Genomic DNA, 18454 nt, shown 5'->3' on the forward strand with positions numbered 1-18454 from the left:
CGGATAAGAAATAAGAGACAAAGATAAATCAGGAGCCATTCATCAGCGGCTGTTATGGATGCGGAGAGTGTCGCAGCATCAGGTGGAGCCATCAGGGTGGATTTTAGAGGCCAGATTGATCCCCCACCTCTCTTTTTCTCTCTCTCTCTCTCTCTCTATAAAGTACTATTATTAAGTCCTTCTCCTTCACTCACTGCTCAGTCAAAGATCTGAAGATATCAAACGTAAATCTGCTGAGTTATTTTGACAAGTGAGTGAGCAGCAGCTGCTGGAGCTCAACTCCGTCTTTCCACCTGACGGATCAAAGCGGATCAATGAGCCGATCGGCCGCCTCCTCCCTCGTATTCGCCCAATAAATAATAATTAGTGTGACACGTTGTGACAGAATCGTCTCTTCAGCTGTTTCAAGGTATGGTTTCATTAACCTTTAGGAGCCCAGCCGTGTGTTGTGAAGGTTTGCATACCCGTACTAAACGTAGTGTATCTCTATTTTAATAATTATGGTTATGATTAAAAGGAAACACTTGTGAGAATACTTCAGCTTTGTAAACATAAATATCAGCCCATATGTTACTGGTTAAGATTGAATGAAGATGGCACACAGCATAAATGTAAAAGTTTCAGGTTTGCCTTGTAAAAAGCACTTATTATTATGATGATATCTTTGGAATGATGCAGCTGAAAGGTTTAAACTTCCTCAGAATCCTAGCACAATATCTGAACAGTATCTCTGCAAAGTTTGACTTTGATAAAATGAAGCAGAATAAAGTTATTGCGTTGTTAGTAAAGATAGTTTAGGCGAGGTCTTCAAAATGGGCATTCGGGCACATTGGGCACCATCTGTGCCATTTGAGTTTTCTCATGTACCAGACTATATACAAGTCACTTTTATATTAATAATGAGGTTCAATACATGCAAATACAGCATTTAAAATAAAAGACATCTTTATTATAATAACTTCTGTTTCGGTCATTTTCAAATTTAGCCTTATTTCGGCCTATTTTTGTACAACCTTTGTTTATAAAACAAGACTCAAGCGTGTCGGCGTTGCTTACAGCCACCATTTAAAATGCTAACCTGATGATGGAGTTCGATAAAATGTTTATGAATAAATAAATCGGCAGACTTATTACCATTAATCGAGGGGAAAAAACGTTGTGACGATACATCCGATAGTTGAGATGTTGGACAAACAAACACAATGTGAATAATTCACTATATCAATATGTATTGTTTGCCTTTTCATACATTGAGCCTTTTACAATCTCCCCCAGGAGAATATACAAAAATAAAATTAATATATATATATATTTTTCTTGACAAAAACGATGCACTTTTTTTTTTTTAAATACTCGCAAAGCAGATTCCAATCAGCAAACGTGAGCCAAAGTAAGATGGCAAACAACTCGTAAGTCTCCTTCATTCAGAGATAAAGTTACCAATTCATGATTTGATGGATAAAATATAAAAGATCCCGTAAAGAGACAAGAGAGACGAGCAACACACCCACGACACACACGTTTGGATTTAAATGTACTTTAATAGATGATCACCAGGCTGTTTCCCTTTTACAATGAATCTGCAGTAGTTCTAGTTTCACCAGTTAGATTTAAAGAGACAGAGAGATATTGAATATTGCACTGAGGAAGAAATCGTAACTAAGATTAATACAATGCAAAAAAGAAAAGAAAAAGAGAGAGAATCAAACATAACTACCAATACAGCGTCTTCTTAACATGTTAATAGGGCAAACGATAAAAGCACAGCCCAGTAGTATATCACTGTAGGTCATTTCAGTACCAGTTAAGACAATAAGCTGTTTTTTTTTGTGTTTTGTTTTTTTCAAATATACCTCTTTTTTTTTAAAATAGCATAGTATTTTTTTTTTTTCATTATCATTATCATTATTTCCATGTTAAACAATTACATTCAGGATTATAACTAAATAAATCACATGCAGAGAGATTAGATGGACAGATGACACCATATCGTGATCAAATGATATCTTCATTCTGATGCAGGCGTTCCGATGAAATTTAACTCGATGTCGCAATTTTTTTAGTTTTTCATCCGTTTGTGTCTTGTCAGCGTTTTTCGTTGTTGTGTGCGTGTAGTTTTGTTGGTTTCGAGGAGCAGTTCGCGGTTTTGATCGTACGGCGGAAGGGTAGGCCGTCGTACCTCGCATGTGTGAACCCGTGTGCACGAGCACGCGCACGCGCACGAGCACGCGCACGCGCACGAGCACGAGCACGCGGCGTCATTTTAATTTCACGGTTTTTGAGTCTGCATGTGTTTCAAGTCGTCATCAGGAAAAAGGATAAAGTTGCAGCTGCAGTTCGTACTATTTGTTCGTGTGTCTCTGTCAATGTGTCCTGTTGCTTTCTGTCACGTCGGGAATCGAACCCTCGTCCTCTGGAGCGGAGACCGTAAACTCGAATGACAGATTTGTCGAAAAAAAACGGAAAGAAAATAAGAAAAAATAGATATATTTTGTGCTCCCTAAAAAAAAAAACTTATATTACTGTCCACGCTGGTGTCAGTGGTTTTGATTAGATTTTAAATATTTCCTCTATTGTTTTTGATCCAGCAGCATTCGCATGTTACCAACTCTACATTCAGAAAAATAGATCTCCTCTATAGTGCGTTCGGCTTCGGGATCGTCACACGTGTCACATGTCGAGTGATTCGCGGCGTTCCGCTGACGCCTCGACGATCTCAAGGCTCGGTATTTGGAATCTGGAACTTAAAAAAAAAAAAAAAAAAACGTTATTCAAAGACGGCGCCACAGATCGGATCGTCCATCAGATCCGTACATTGAAAAGCTTCTCGCGGGCTTTTTTTATGGGGGGGGGGGGGGGGGGGGGGGGGGGGTGTCGGAGGGCGCTGAAAAGGACTCATCGCTCGTCTCCTCAGTCCTCGTGCACCCTTCGCTCAATCGACTCCTTCCAGACCAGGGTGTGTACTTTGTGCGTGCTCAGCTGTTTTAATATACAACCGGCATCAAACCCCCCCCAAAAAAAAGGAAGCCGTCTTCTTCTGAATCGTCTCCAGCGTGAGCTGCATATCAAGGCGTACAGAGCGCGTAGCGGACACGTGGGGCCGGAGGCCGGGCGCGGCAAAGAGGTGGGGAGGGGCCGAGGTGTAAGGTAGCGGGGGAAATGAAATGGCACTGGTCCCGGGTCCCGAACCCAAAAGCTCAAACTTGAGTTCTTTCTGGGACATCCGAGCCTCCCCTGGCCCAGTCCACACAAAACAAACAAACAAACAAACAAACAAACAAGCGTGTGAGCAGCCATCTTGGCTTTTTAAAAGATAAAAAAAAAGATTTGTTTCTCAGCGCGCATTTTGGAGGAAAGTTAAACCGGAAAGGAATTGCAAATGTAAATTTGTTACTCTAAAAATAAATGAAGTAAAACTCGCGTAAATCGAACCGACCGGGCTGCGAAGCCGCAGAACGACGAACAGCTACTCGTGTGTATCGTGTGCTCACACACACACACACACACACACACACACACACACACACACACACACACACACACACGCACACACACCTAGAGACATTCCTACTTTATATTTGCGTCCAGTACAATCGTCACTCTGGGATTCATATATTAGGTAGTCGCTTCATAACTAAGCTCAGCTTGGAGGAACGTCTCGCACATTATTTTTAATAAACGCAATGAAAAGTGAGTTTGTGCCACCACCCTGTGCATCCACCTACACACACACACACACACACACACACCTTCTGAACTCTCAGACACAAGTACATTCCTATTTGGTGCAATTTGTCCTGTTTGTTTTTCCCGCTCGAAGACATTCATGTTCGTTTTAAAGTGGCGTTTTAAAAAAAATTTTTTTTTTTTAAAGTGGCGTTGGCGCTGAATCGGAGTCCAGAGCTCCGGTTGGTCAGCGTACCGGTTCAGAAGAGCGGATAAGGGGTTGTGAGTACCCTTTTCATTCACCCTGGTGTCGAGGGCTCCGCTTCAAAATGGCCGACAAGTCCTTAAAACACTGCCCCCCCTCCCCCCTCCACACTCTCCAAGAGCGCGAGCTAAAGGCACATGAAAGAAGCCTCCTGTAACACACTTCACACTCGCTTTCTTCCCTGAAAAATAACTCCCATAACACAGAAACATATTGCGGTTCTCGCTCGGCGCTCCCTCTGAAGGGGGAGGAGCTTCCGTTGCTACATTTTGTCACCGGTTGCTTTGTTTTTAATCTTGACTGGAAAAAAAAACGTTAATTAAACCTTTCTTTCTTCTCAAATGCACGATCGAAAAACCAACTGCGTTTTGCCTCATTTCCTGCACATTTTCACAAAATAAATAAATATATATATATATATATATACCATATATATATATAATTAATTGAACATAACTCTGTATATAGAAACATTTACCTTATATGTATACTGGAGTACATACGACCATCGAAGAGAGCGTGAGAAAGACTTAAAGAGGGGCCGTCACCCTCTTGGATAGCCACACAGTGTGGTCACCTCTACACGACACTGCATTCCAACACTTAAAAGGCCGGCTAAAGAAGGGAATCGAACCTACGCACTTCTCAAAAGAGTCCCGGCTACAACGCAAGCATCATGCACCAGCTGTGATGTGGAAGTCAAACTTCAGACTCCTCCTTAGAACTCCAGCACGAATGACGTGTTGTGTTTATTTCTTTCTTTTTTAAACCTAACTACTACCTACCGAGCTACTGGAGCGTGATCACAACGGCGAGAGGAGGCGCACAGATGGGAAATAAACCCGACGCTGTCTATTCTCCTAAAGCACTGCGTGTAGTCTAAACGGGTTGTCCATCACCGATTGATCTCAGAGACATTTTGGAGACGTTAACTTCTGTTCCGATCGTGTTTTTGGCACTCGTTTTGGCCTTTTCTGAGTTTTTTTACATGTCTTATTGTGACCGTTTCGAGAACGACACCCTTCTCACTTCTGGCGTTGTGCGTTTGTGGGGTGATGAACGTCTGTTGGTCTGTTGGGTTCAAGGCAACAAAAAAGCAAGCGAGATGTTACTGGAAATGTTTAAAATGTGTTTTTGTTTGTTTTACCACCATTGCCAGGCCAGTTGGTTAAGTCGCAGACGGCACGTTAATATTTGCGTCATAGCCACCACCGTCACAGAGAGCGTAGACCCAGAGTTCTCACTTATTATGGGTATTGAGGGCTGCAGCGAATGCCTTTTTAGACGGGTACCATGAGAGCGAGAAGCTTGGAGGAAGCAGAGAGTTGTTCACAGATGACGGGGGAGGGAATACAGGGGGAGTCAGAGGGGGGGGGGGGGACTCGAAGCTCAGAACTCGATCTTGCAGGCCGGGAAGGACTCGTCCTGCATGACGACAGTGCTGCTGGAGGCCAGAACCATGATGTTCAGGTCCTGCTGCCTCTCGTGAGTCTGCTGGTACCAGTCCCGGGTCACCTCTGAGTCGTGGGTCGGGATCAGAGTCACCTGACGGGGACACATGGAGAGAAAATGAGGGGGCAGTTCTACTCCCACAGGTAACTATGAATGGATGCAACATGTTGCGTATATATTTTTCAACAAACTACACTAATAATTTTTTTTAGGACTTTACTTTGACTTTTAAAAACTAATTAATTAATGTAATTTTTTCGACGTAAAAAAATAAATAAATGTCTGTACATTTTAAGACATAATATACAATGACTTTTTGTGAGAAGGAAATTTGACATACTTTTCAATTTTCATTTTTTTCTTCTCCATAGTATACTAGGACTTTTTTAATGATAATTTCTATGACCAACATCAAGACTGCAAGACAACATCTCTTATTCCTCTGCAGTGTCCAGTCCCACAGTAAATATTTGAGTTTTACAACATCTTCTGATTCTGTATACTATTCATTTTGTATGAATTATTATTATTTTTACTGCAATATGTCAACTTAGTATGCTATGACTTTCTTTTCTGAAATTTTTAACCACATACTTTTCTATGAATTCTCTATGACATATTTACGACACACAATCTTAGTTTTTCCCATAGTCAGCCCAAGTGGGCTCACTTGAATGCAAAGCAAAAGGAGCCTGATGAAGGTAAATACCTGTAGATTGGAGCCCCACTGGGCTTTGCCCTCCAGCAGGGCGTCCAGGACTCCACGGCTGGGCTCCCCGCTGCCCGGGTCGTTCCCGGTCACCACGTAGTACGAAGCTCGCACTCTCTTGAAGAACTCCTGGTCCACGTTCTTGGCACTGCAGTGGTTGGGCACGTAGGCCAGGTCCACGTAGATGGGGGGTCCGGAGGGCGCGGCTGAGCTAGTTTTCTGGGCGTTGTTTCCTGAGGTATGAAACAGTAATAAGAATTTACCACAATTAATCAGAAAATCTGATTATGGGCTTTCGTATGTTGCAAGTCTGAATTATAGTTTAATACTTTAATTTGCGCAACATCTTATCAACTTGTACAACTTTCCTGAATGGGTTCCTGACGTTAGTGGAATAATTGATATGTTAGTGTAGTAAAGAGTATTTAAAAAGCTTAATCACATTTATATATTTGGAATTTAAAAACACTATGTAATTGTTTAGATTGTATTATCATTGCTTATAATTTAAAACATTTAAATGTATCTAATGACTGGATTCTGTTGAATCACTGGCTCTTTTACTTCTGACTTAATTTTAATTGTCTAAAAGATCCAATATCAGCTATATCATCAATATCCTTTTTTGACTTCATTTGGTGATAAAGCAGTATGAATGAACCCAGGAATCATGTTGAAGACATTTCTGTTACGTAATAGGACGGGAAGACGTCAACACACCTGAACTGCTCTTGACTCCATTGACCAAGCCCTTCCCCGGGTTGAGGATCTCGCTCCTGGAGCCGTGAGTCTCCGACATCTTGATCAGCCTGGAGCTTCTGTCCGTGTCCTTCCTCTTGAGGGAGGCGGATCGAGGTGAGGCGGACTCCTTGGTCTGCTTCACTGGAGTAGAGGACCTCTTCCTGACTTCCCCCTTACGAGCGGGGGAGGCCGACTTGGGTTTGCCCTTTCTGAGGCCCTTGGTGGTCTTGTGCTCCTTTTTAAGGAGTTTCTCTGTGCCACTGTGGTCACTGAGAAGAACCTCTGGATCGACCATGCACACATCTGGGTGCGGAGGGTGGGGATGAGGGTCCTTCATCGGGGTGGGAGGTGGGTCATGAGTCTTCTGAGCTGACCTTGGTGATGGAGGATGGTGACTCCCACCAGCTCCAGATAGTTTGTCCACCGGCAGATGTTCGGCGTCTTCGTCCGAGTCCAGATTTCCTTCGGCCGTTATGGAAGGACACTCCTCGGTCCCCGGAGGAACGTCAGAATCGGACTGCGAGGGCAACGACTCGCTCGCTGACGTCGGAGGCGTTTCCTCTCCGGCTAACGTCGCAGCCAAACCGGACGACATGGGGCCGGGCAGCGGCTGTGGTCCCTGTACGGCGTCTCCGTGGGAGCTCGGAGGGTGGTGGCGACCCTGCTTATGCGACCTCCTTTTCACGGAGTGCTGCTCCTGATCGTCCTCGTCTCCTTCCTGGGAGCGGTCGCTGCGGTCGTCCACCTCGCCCTCGGCCTCGTCACTGGAGATCGGATGAGGGCTCGGGTTGATGAACGATGGAGAAATCTCTCCTTTGCGATGTTTGTATTCGCAGTGGCCTGGATAGGAAGCAGAGGAGGAGGCGGCTCCGGTGTTCAAGTCAGAGGGACGATCGGGCCTTGCGGCTCCTTTGCTGGATGTTTCCGTGTGATAGGTATCTTTCGAGGAGGACATGGCGGTACTGTGGGCACTGGTCATCCATTCCATCGCTTCCTCATCCTCTTCCTCGTCATCACCATAACCTGGAGGAGGGGCACTCGGGCAGTCTTCAGGCTTCTGTAGTAGTTCCCAATCAGATATGCTGCTCCTTCTCCTGACAGATAATCTCTCTGGTGGCTTCTCCAAAAAGCATTTTGTCTCGACTTTTTCTGCCCCTCCTTTCTTACCATCTTCTGCTTTTTCACACATCTTTGGATCAGCTGTTTCCTTCCTCTCCTCTGTGCTGTCTTTAATCAACTTCTCCACAAGTAACTTCTCCTCTATTTTCTGCTCGACTCCACAGTCTTTAGCAGTTAATGTCTTTTCAGCTTCCTTCAAAGGTGTAATTGCTATGTTCCCGTTTTCCTCTTTTACTTCTGGGGTTTTCTCTTTTGTCTCTTTATCGTCCTCTGTTTTGGATAAGTTTGCTGTGGCACATGTGGTTTTGCTCGCTCCACTATCACTGAGTGAATTAAGTGAGGCTGTCTGTGTAGTGGTTTTCATCACCACGTCAGGTGCAGCAGCAGTAGAGGTGATGGTGACCGTCTTCGTCTCGGTGGACTGTGAGGTACTTTCTCCCACATATGACTCGGTTATCAATGAAAAACTCTCCTTTTGCTCAGCCATTTTAATTTTTTGACATTCAATATGACACGGTGGGGTGCTGTCCTCCATTTCAAGTGTAACAGGCTCCTCGTCTTCTGATGACTCGGAGGACTCCTTGTCAGAGGAGTGAGCCCTTTGGAGGAGCGATACATCAAAGCAAGCCTCCGGTACTTTCTCTGACACCTTTACTGGTTCAATGCTTTGCAGGGAAGGTGCAGCGGAGGACGTTGTAATCTTACTTTCTAGCATATAAAAACAATCAGGGCTTGACTTTGTTTCAGTTTCAGGCTTTCCAGAACCGGTTTGATCCTCAGTCTGTTTGGCAGTGGTAGACGAGAAAGGGCATGATGGTTTGGTCTCCTCAGACTGGCTGGGTAAAGACACTTTAGTTGCAGGTTTCGTCGTCACCTCCATATACTCATCTCTCTGAAATCCCCCAAAGCAGGAGCTCTGAGATTCTTGATCCTCTCTGGCTAGAGGTACTGTAGAGCTTGATGTTGTTGGGAAAGTTTTGACTTTGTCTCCAAACGATTTGCTCAAAGGGGTGGAAGTTGAGGCTGAAGAAGAGTAACTGTATGATGTGGAGGAGTATGTTGAAGTGGAGTATGTTAAGGTGGTGTATGTGCACGGTGATGTGGCGGATTCCTCGGGTCTTGTGGTGATATCTATGGTCTGCCTCTCATCAGGACCCTCTTCTTGGATGTTTCTTTGGCTATAATATTTATCATCGCTTAGCTTGGATAGCTGGGAGGCATCTTCCTTAAATCCTACTTGACTATTCTCACTGTACAAAGGCTCAGAATAAGTTCCAGATCTACTCTGTCCGATGTCGGCATAGCTACTTCTTAGAGGAGGGGAGGGACTAGATGTAGTCATGGAAATGGATTCTGAATGGTCAGGTGGCAAAAAGCTACCTGTCAAGCTGCTTGTGGACGTTGGTTGACGTGTTTCCGTTTTCAAAAAGCTTGCAGATGGAGACACTTTGTCTTCATCTCCTTTTTGTGCTTGCAGTACTTCACAAGAAGTGAAATCCTCTGCCGATGACAACCTCCTCTTTGTGGTTGGTACAGGAGACAAAAAATTTTTGTCTGTGTCCTCTGCTTTCTTTGTTTCGGGAAGTTTTGGAGCATCTGATAGAGTGAAACCACTTTCGGCCATTCTGCGAACACTCGAGTCCGGTGACGTAGTTGTTTTCCCTCCATCTTCACTCCTTGCCTCGGGAAGTTTGGATGTGGCTGTATCGTCTTTTTTAAGTGGTTTGGCTTCAGGAGATGATGTTTTTTTACTCACATCCTGCTTGTCTGAAGCTGAGGCTCCGCCAGGTGTTGGTTTACAGACTGTTTCATCTTTAAGGAGGCTGGATTCAGGCAGCTGAGACTGTTTATTTGAGTCCTCCACCTCTGCTATCGTAGCACCATCACCAGAGCTACGTCTGCACATTTCTTTTTCAGACTGTTCTCTGGCCCCCTTTTCCATATCAACATCACTCAAATCGTCTTCTTCTTCCTCCTCCTGTTCCTCCTCCTCCTCTTCTTCATCTTCATCATCATCAACATTGAAATCTTCTCCTTCTACGAGTAACCTTTTATCTATCAGGCTCTCTTTTCCATCAGAAAAGTCTAACATGGATTTACAAGAGGCCGAGCTGCTAATTTGACTATTCTCTGACGCCAAAACATTATCGTCTAATTCATGTCCTGACGCAGTCCGTGAAGCACTTGAAGTTTCTCCTTTCTCTAAAGGCGACGCTTGTTGAGTTAAAATGTCTTTTTCTGCAGGTGAATGCCGACCAGATGGAGATCCCTCTCGCTCAGAGGACTCCATTTTGTCTTTGAACGACTCAGCGGATTTTTCTCTCTCTTTTTCGGTTGTTCTCTTTTCTGCTAATTCCCCAAAAGCATCAGGAGCAGCAGAAGCTTGGGTACCGAGATCTGATTGGCTCCAGGACGGAGACGGAGTGTCTGGTCTTAATGATACACTTGTCGATTGAGCAGAAGGCATATCACTTTCTCCTGTCGCCCCCGCTTGAAAGGATGCACCTTCCCTCATGTCCTCTTTCTCTTTCTCCGATTTCTCGGGTTTATCCTCTTTGGGACTGAAAGAATAAGACTCAGCAGCCTGGGACATTTTGTTATCTTGCATGTCTGCGGATGAAAAGCTCTTTTCAACATAAGGTGTGTCTGGTCTTTCTTCTCTCTCACACTCTTCCTCTTGGCCTTTCTCTCTGTCTTCATATTGCGGAGAGGCACTGTGGTGGCTGCTTCTTTCACTCTCAGTGAGGGACACTGGGCTGTAGTCGACTCTACTAAAGGACAGAGGCTCTTCTTTGTACTGGTCGTCCAGGGCGAACATGGCTCCTCCCGCCTCTGTCTGGCTTGTTCTTCTGTTATCGTCAATACCAATATCAGAGGCGTGATCGAAACCCAAAGAAACCTCGCTTTCTTCTCTGGAGTCCAAGTCGCGGTCCTTTGGAATGGGTTTTTCATACGGATCGTACTTGGACGCACCGAAGGTTTGCTTTTCATCTCCGATGCTTCCGCTGACCGCTTCCTTCTCTGACGGCATTTGTGCAGCGTTGTCGGATTTGACAACTCGAGTGTGGCTGGCGTCCTCAGAATCCAACATGAAATAGGAACAAGGCTGTGATAATCCGGGAGACGCCATCTCTCGCTCTCCTTCCATCTCCCTCTCTGCTTCCTTTCCTGGTTTCTCATCCAGCTGTGTCTTTTCTGCCGCACTGACCGCCGAGCTTGTCAGAGACGGTATTAGTTTCTCCTGCTGCTGTGTTTCCTCCACACTGGACTGGCTCTCGGTGCTCGACAGTGTGGAGCTCCTGGGTTGACTGTCAGTGCTCGATACGGTTGACAAGGCAGGCCTCTGCCTAGTTGAATCAGACGCTGGATCTGCTTTGGCTGCTGGTATATCAGAAGCCTTTTCCTGTTTAGGAATAGAGGTTGTCTCCTTTGATGTGACGATATCAAAGGAGGGCTCTGGCTTGGCAAGTGGTGCAGCTGTGCTTTCTGTGTTCACAACGTCTTTGTCCAGTCTCGATTCCTCTACGCCTAACTCTTTGCCGTCTTCATCGATAGAGGGCTCCTGCATTGTGAGCGTTGGTATGATCACCGTGATCTGCTCGGATGTTGGCGTTTTGGTTTGGCCACTTGTCTTTTGGGATGAGGCCGGACCTGCAGACGAGAAGTCATGTTCTGACTTTCTCAGCTCCACCGACAAAGGTCTGGAGCCGGCTCCTCCCATACAAATGTCCTCCTCCTCCTCCTCCTCTTCTTCTCCCCTGTCTTCGTCAGAGGACTGAACCACAAATGCAGATTTATAATCGGACTCGGATGCCGTAGCTGCTTCTCCTGATACTTTCACTGCAGGTTGTTTAATGGTTTTGTCGAAGTCTTTCTCTTGTAACTCCTCTCTCTCCCATTTCTCCTCTCTGGCGTGGTCTCCATCAGAGGAGTCTTTATCAGTTATCTCATCTGCCTTCTTGTCGGCCACATCCTTTCCCTTCATCATCTTTTCATCTTTGGCGTCATCCGTCTCGTAGGTGTATTCTTTTTCTGGTTCTTTTTCCATTTTCTGCTCTTTGCTCAGTTCAGCAACATGCGCGTCGTCTTTTTCTTTTTCCGTCTTCTCTTCTTGACTGACGACGGCTTTCGCTTCTTTATCTTGCTCTTTTTTCTCCTCCCGGATGTGGCCTGGAGACACACAGATGTCCTCTTTTACTGGTTTCAAGTCTTCGCTAGATGTAGTTACAGAGGTGCCTCGCTGAATCTCTGGAGCGCCAAAGGTTTCAGTAAGCTTATCAAAGCTTTCTTCACGTAGATGCTTATCGCCAATGTCACAAACATCGTCCTTTTTCGTTCTCTTTTCAACCAAGGTCTGAGACGTGGGAAGATCTACCTCTTTTTTATCATCCTTCTTAGATTGAGTATCAAAAGGATGATCATCTTTCCCTTTTTTCTCATCATTCTCTGCCTCCGGTTTGCCTTCGTCCTCAATGGTTTCAACTTTCGTGTCCTTGGGCTGCTCCACACTGGAGTCAGTGTCTTTCTCCTTCTTACTGTCATCTTTCTCAGTTTCTTTATCTTTAATTTCCTCCAGAATCAGTTTGTGATCAGAGATATCAGCCTTCGCCTGCTCTTTAACTCCACCATCCATGTCTTTGACAGAAGTGTCATCCTTCTGCTCATGAATGGATACCAAATCAGAACTCTTTTCTTTCTCCATTTCTTTCACTTTTACTTTAACTTCTTTATCATGAATATCATCCTTTGGGATTTCTTTTGCCTCCTCCTTGATGAGTTTTCCATCAGATGTAACATCTTTCATCTCTACCTTCTCCTCATCTGCAGGGGTTTTTACACCAGAAGTGTCTTTGCTTTCTTCTTCCTTGGTAGGTTTGATAGCAGAAAGTTCATCCTCAATTATTACTGTATATTTTTCTTCCTGGTTGGGTTTTATAGCAACACTATGATCTTGAATTGACAGCCCTTCCTCAGCTAAAGTTTCTTCCTTATCTACTACTTTCTTCGTTTCTTCTTCTATCGTTGATTTGAGAGCACAAATATCTTTACTGATTTCGTTCTGCTTTTCGTCTTGCATGGTGGGTTGCGTATAAAATTCGTCCTTGGATGTTTTGACAGCGGAAATATCTTTGCTCATCATTACATCCTCTTCCTCTATCTTGGCAGTTTTGACAGCATCTTTATTTCTTTCTTTCTCCTTTTCGTCCTCCCCGGCTGGTTTGACGGCATCTTTAAGTGTCTCTTTTTCTTCTGCCTTGCTTGATGCGGCACAGAGTTCATCGTCTTTACTTAATTGTGCATGCTCTGCTTCTATCTTGGTACATTTGGTGGCGGAAGTGTCATCTTTACTGTCGCCTTGTTCCTTGTCTTCTGCAAGTGTTGCCTTAGCAGCAGAAGAATCGTCTGTACTTGGCAGTTTATCTTTTTCCTCTGCCTTGGTAAGTTTTATAGCAGCAGTATCATATTTACTTATGTCTTCCATTGTAGGTTTGAAGATGGAGGCATCATCCTTGCTTGTCGTCATATCTTTTTCCTGCTCCTTGGATAGTTTGGTGTCAGAACTATCATCTTTACTTGTCTCTTTATCTTTTTCTTGCTCTGTGGCTAACTTGGCAGCTGGAATTTCTTCTTCACTTATGATGGTTGAGACTTTACAAACCTCTTGCCCCTTTTCTTCTTTTATGGTAACAGAAGACGTATCACCCTTACTAATCATTTCTTCTTCTTTAGCAACAGGGATGTCACCAATCTCTTTATCAGCGTCTCTCTGCTCATCTGTTAAGGACATTGTACCAGAAGCATCTATCTTTTCCATCTCTTTTTCCTCTTTCTCATCTACAATCACTTTGATATCAAATGATTCGGTCTCCTTTTTCTTTTCATCTTTAGTTGGTTCAATAATGGGCATATCGTCCTTCTTTACCTCTTTCTCCATCTCGTCTTTAACAGGCTTGATATCTGTGGCATGGAACAGGTCAATCTCTTTATTTGCAGTCTTTACAGGGCTAATATCAGAAATATCGCTATCAGACAAATCATCCATAACCTCACCTTTGAGGTCAAAATCATCATCCATCTGCTTCGGCTCATTTTTGACTTGAATTTCCATCTCTGCTTCTTTGGTTGTGACTTTTTCCTTTTCAGGCTCATCTTTAATGGCTCCAACAGCAGGGGAAATGTCCTTTGCCATTTGCTCTTCTTTGCAGGGTTTAATATCAGAGGTACCCTCCTTTATTGTCTCTTTCTCTACTTTCTCATCCGTGATGGACATAATGGCAGAAACATTTTCCTGGATGACAGATTTCTGTTTTTGCTCATCCTTGATTTGTTGCATATCAGAGGTGTCGTCCTTTCCTTTCTCCTGTTCTGCCTTGGTGGTTTTAACTGCAGATTTATCATCGTCGTCATCTTTCTTGTTATCATCATCATCATCATCCAGGAAATGACTTTCCCTCTCTGGAAATGTACCTGTAATGGGAACTTTGGATTGTTTGTCTTTGAGCATGTCGTCGACCTCTTTATCACTTTCTCCAGATACAATGAGGGAATGCTTTACTGGCGCGGGTGGCTGAACTTCTCTTAAAGATGCAGCAACAACGGTGATTGTTTCTGACCGCTTGCCTTCATCTTTTGTCACGGACGAAGTGTCTTTTTCTGACTCCTTCATCACTGGAATGTCTTTCATGTCCTCCTCAAATGATTCGTCCAAAGATGTCGATATTTCCACTTCATGCTGATCCGCTTTCTGTTTGTCGTCATCTTTCCGTGTCTCTGTTCCCGCTTCATCTGTCTTTTTTGTTTTGTCATCTGTTGCTGTGGCAACGTTAAGGGTCTCCTCCAAATCAGGGAAGACCTTCCTCTTGTCTTCCACTGGTGACTGACGAAGAGGAGAATGAGCCGCGCTCGGTGGTCCGGACTGTGGCGGGGAGGCCATTTTCACAGTGATGTCATCCGGACTGAAGCAGCGCTCTTCACTCTCTGAAGTCACTGAGTCAGATCCAAAAGGTCTAGTAGGCACAACAGATGAAACATCTTTAGGTGCAACAGCAACTATATTTTCCTCCTCAATTGGCAGGTGGACTGGTTTGGTGGCGTGTATAGAAACTGGAGACACTGAACCAGCAAGCTGTTCAATATCCGTCTCTTCACGCTGTAATAATTGGGATGAAGCATAGGCCTCTTGGAGTTTTTCAAGTGAAATGTCTACATTGGGAGTTTGGTCTTGGTCTTCGTCCTCCTCTTCCTCTTCTTCCTTGCGAGCTTCAGGAGCTTCAGCCGGCGTCTTCACTTCGGCAACGGGAAGCTCGAAGTCATCAGAAGGAAACTTGCATTGTTTGTCTTCTTCTAAAGAAGGTGGTGAAATAGTTCCTGCCGAGAGTGGCTGCTCTTTGCCTTGGCTGGCGCTAGGTGGGGTTGACGTGGTAACGGGGATTCTGGGTGGTTCCTCGGCTACCGGTGCTGCAGCAGATGCCACCGATTGGTCTTCGGCAATAGAAGTAGGGAAAGAGCACACTTTGTCGTACTCTGTGATGGATGTCGCAGAGGACACGTGTTCCTCTTCTGCCAGAGGAGCAGTGATGATGTTTGTGAACACAGACACCTGCTCCTGCACGCCTGGGATGAAGCTTTTCTCTGTCAAAGCTGCAGCTTGCATCGCCCTCATGCCGGGAATGTTGACAAATGATCCGGTCTGAGCTGGAACGGAGATGTCGTAGGTGCCGACGTCATACTGGAGGTGTGGTATCCTCTCCTCGGCCTCCTCGTGAATCTCCTCGTCAGAGATGGTCTGTTCTGTCTCAGAGTAGCCGGGGATGGTCTCGTCTTGGATGTAGGAGATGGGTTCAGCTGCAGTGGCTCCATGAACTACTGAGGTTATGGGAGCTGTGGCCCCTCCAACATGTGACAGGTAACCCTCCTCCTCTTCCTCTTCCTCTTCTTCAGTTGCAGCCAGAAGGTCAGTGTTTTTTCTTTCAGTGAACATTTCTCCTTCAGCTGGATCTTCCGATTTAATCTCTTCATCTGCTATAACATCTAAATCTTCTACCTCCTCCAGTTCGGCTTTCTCCACTGCCTCCTCCTCCTCTTCCTCTGATGGAATCATTTGCAGCTCCTCTTTTATCACAACCTTAGCTGAGAGTTTTTCCGTTTTCTCCATTTCTTCCAACTCGTGTTTCCTGTCAAGGTCATCGTCCTTTGCTTCCTTCCATTTTGCTTCATCTTCCTCTTCCCCTATTCCCATATCTTCTTCCACCTCCTCTTCTGTTTGCCTTTTGGCAGCCGGGGCCTCTTCTTCCTCCTCGTTCTCGTCCTCATCCTGAGACGCTGCTCCTTCATCCTCAAACTTTTGAGCATCTTCCAGTTCCCTCTCTTGTGTCAACTTGTTGTCATCCACATCAGCTTTCAGGGCTGTTTCAGGTGGCCTTTCGGATGCTTCCTGGTTATCTTGAGCAAGACTCTCTGGAGGCTCTGCTGATGCATCTACAACTCCAGCTTTGTTCATGTTTTCAAAATCCTTGGTGAGGTCTTCAGGGGTCGAGGAAACAGACGTGACCTTGACAGCTCCATTCTCTATTGGTTCGGGTTGAACAGTTTCAGGTTTTGGCTCCTCTGGCTTCGGCTCAGCGGGTAACGTCTTCGCCGCTTTGATTTTTCCAGTCTTTGCTTTGCTTGACACTTTAGCTTTGTGCAACGTCTTTCTGACTTCTGGAGTAAACGGTTTCAGGTCAGGCTTTGTGATTTTTCTCAGCTCTGGTTTGGACGCGTCCTTCTTTTTGTCGTCTTTGGACTTAACATCTTTCTTTTCGTCTTTTTTAGCGGAGTCATCTCTCTTTACTTTCTTGATCTCTTTCTTCTCCTTGTCCTTCTTCTCATCCATTTTTGACACTCTTTCCTTCGGGTGCTTTTTTAAGGATTTTTCTTTCAGCAGCTTTTTCTTTTCTGGCACATCACTTTTAGATTTGATAGTTTTAGTAGGCTTTTTCTCCTCTTTTTTCTCAGATATATTTTCCTTGATAGAGTCACTCTTTGCCTCCGTGGTGGCCGACACATCATCCTGTCCTTCATTTTCTTTCTTTGAGGCCTTGGCGGTAGTCTTCGGGGATGACTTAAGACTCTCTTTGCTGTCTGTTCTTTGTTTTAACTTGGTTTGTTTTATAACAGAGGGAGGAGCTCCGGAGGCAATATCCTTTTGTGTGGCGACCGGATAGCGCAAGAAGTCAAGGTGCTTTAATTTCTCCAGGCCCTCTAAGATCTTGTTTTGTGGTGCATTCCCAGGGAACAGCACTCTGATGATCTTTTCAGCAGGGTTGGCGGGAAGCCAGACGACTAAGGCAGTCACGGAGGTCAGGTAGGGCACAGATATTTCCCCTTCTTTCCCGTTGGGCAGCACAATACCAGTTTTGGCCTTGCTGTTGCCAGCCCACTTCTGCATTAAGAATTGCATCTCTTTACTGTCTTTGACAGGATTGAGAACATACATGTCTAACCTGCCCACGCCCATCTTGTGGAACAGAGTAATGGGCTCAATGGTGTTGCTGACCACTCGACAGAGAGGCTCTGGTTTGATTCCTAGTTTGTTCAGGTACTGCAAAGTCAGGGAGGCCTCCTCGATGCTGCGTTTCACTTTCAGATTAGACTCTGGCATACGGAGCTTCTCTGGCACGTTGAAGAATACCACGCCTAGTTCAGGAGAGATCAGGTTCTTCATCCATTCGCTGTAGTTGGTGGAGTCTTGGGACTGCTCCTCATCCTGTTCCGCTATCTTCCTCTGAAGCAGCCCATTGATACCCGGCAGATTGTCAGCACCGATGTGTGTGAGCAGAATCGAGTCAATGCGGTCCAAGTGACGAACCAGCTTCCAGAAGCAGGATTTTCGTTCGGAGCCTCCGTCCACTAAGATGTTGAAGCCGTTCACGGCAAAGAGAGCGGAGTCCCCACGTCCACCGGGAAAGATGTAGCAACACGGTTTGGACAGCTTCAGGAAGCCTCCGGACGTGGGCGGCTCCAGGAGGTCGAAAGGCGAAGGGACGTCGACCGTCTCAGAGATGTACTCTGTGAACTCGGTGACGCCCTCCATCTTGGGAAGAACAGACTCAGGGTTTAGTTTGTAATCCAGAAACTCACGCAGGGTCTGCTGCTGTCCCAGGGAGCTCCAGCCCACCTCCCCGCGGCAGGACACAGTAAGTGTAGCCCGCTGCTTGGGGGCTGTTGTGCCCAGTAATTCACTGACCTGCAGGAGGGAGACACCCAGACACATTGGTCAGTTATAGAATTGTGACCTGCATAAGTAAAAATAGTCAAGAAGGCAATGTAGTTGTCAGAGGTGAGAGACTTTTGGCTGAAGTGCCTCAACCCGAAAATAAAAGAAAATGCCTCTAGAACATGAACAAAGTACCAAGGGCTGGGGGTGGGGGAAGGGCCAAAGACATGCCTGACTACCTTCTTTGTGATTTGGTCGCACTTGTTTATGTTCTCATCCATAATTATGAGTGACAACAACAAAA

At 45.3% G+C, this 18454-nt stretch overlaps 1 protein-coding gene across 1 annotated transcript; it reads right to left on the reverse strand.

Annotated features, from left to right (window-relative positions):
- Positions 1–5320: 5320 nt before the first annotated feature.
- On the reverse strand, positions 5321–18108 carry LOC117731961 (microtubule-associated protein 1A-like). The gene is made up of 5 exons (XM_034534542.1): positions 10689–18108; positions 10458–10562; positions 6813–7856; positions 6093–6325; positions 5321–5476 (listed from the first exon to the last, which is right to left on the reverse strand). The coding sequence occupies exons 1-5, from the start codon at positions 18025–18027 to the stop codon at positions 5321–5323; spliced, it is 8877 nt and encodes a 2958-aa protein (XP_034390433.1). The 5' UTR covers positions 18028–18108.
- Between the last annotated feature and the right edge of the window lie 346 nt (positions 18109–18454).

Source organism: Cyclopterus lumpus, chromosome 6 (assembly GCF_009769545.1).
Source record: "Cyclopterus lumpus isolate fCycLum1 chromosome 6, fCycLum1.pri, whole genome shotgun sequence".
NCBI lineage: Eukaryota > Metazoa > Chordata > Actinopteri > Perciformes > Cyclopteridae > Cyclopterus > Cyclopterus lumpus.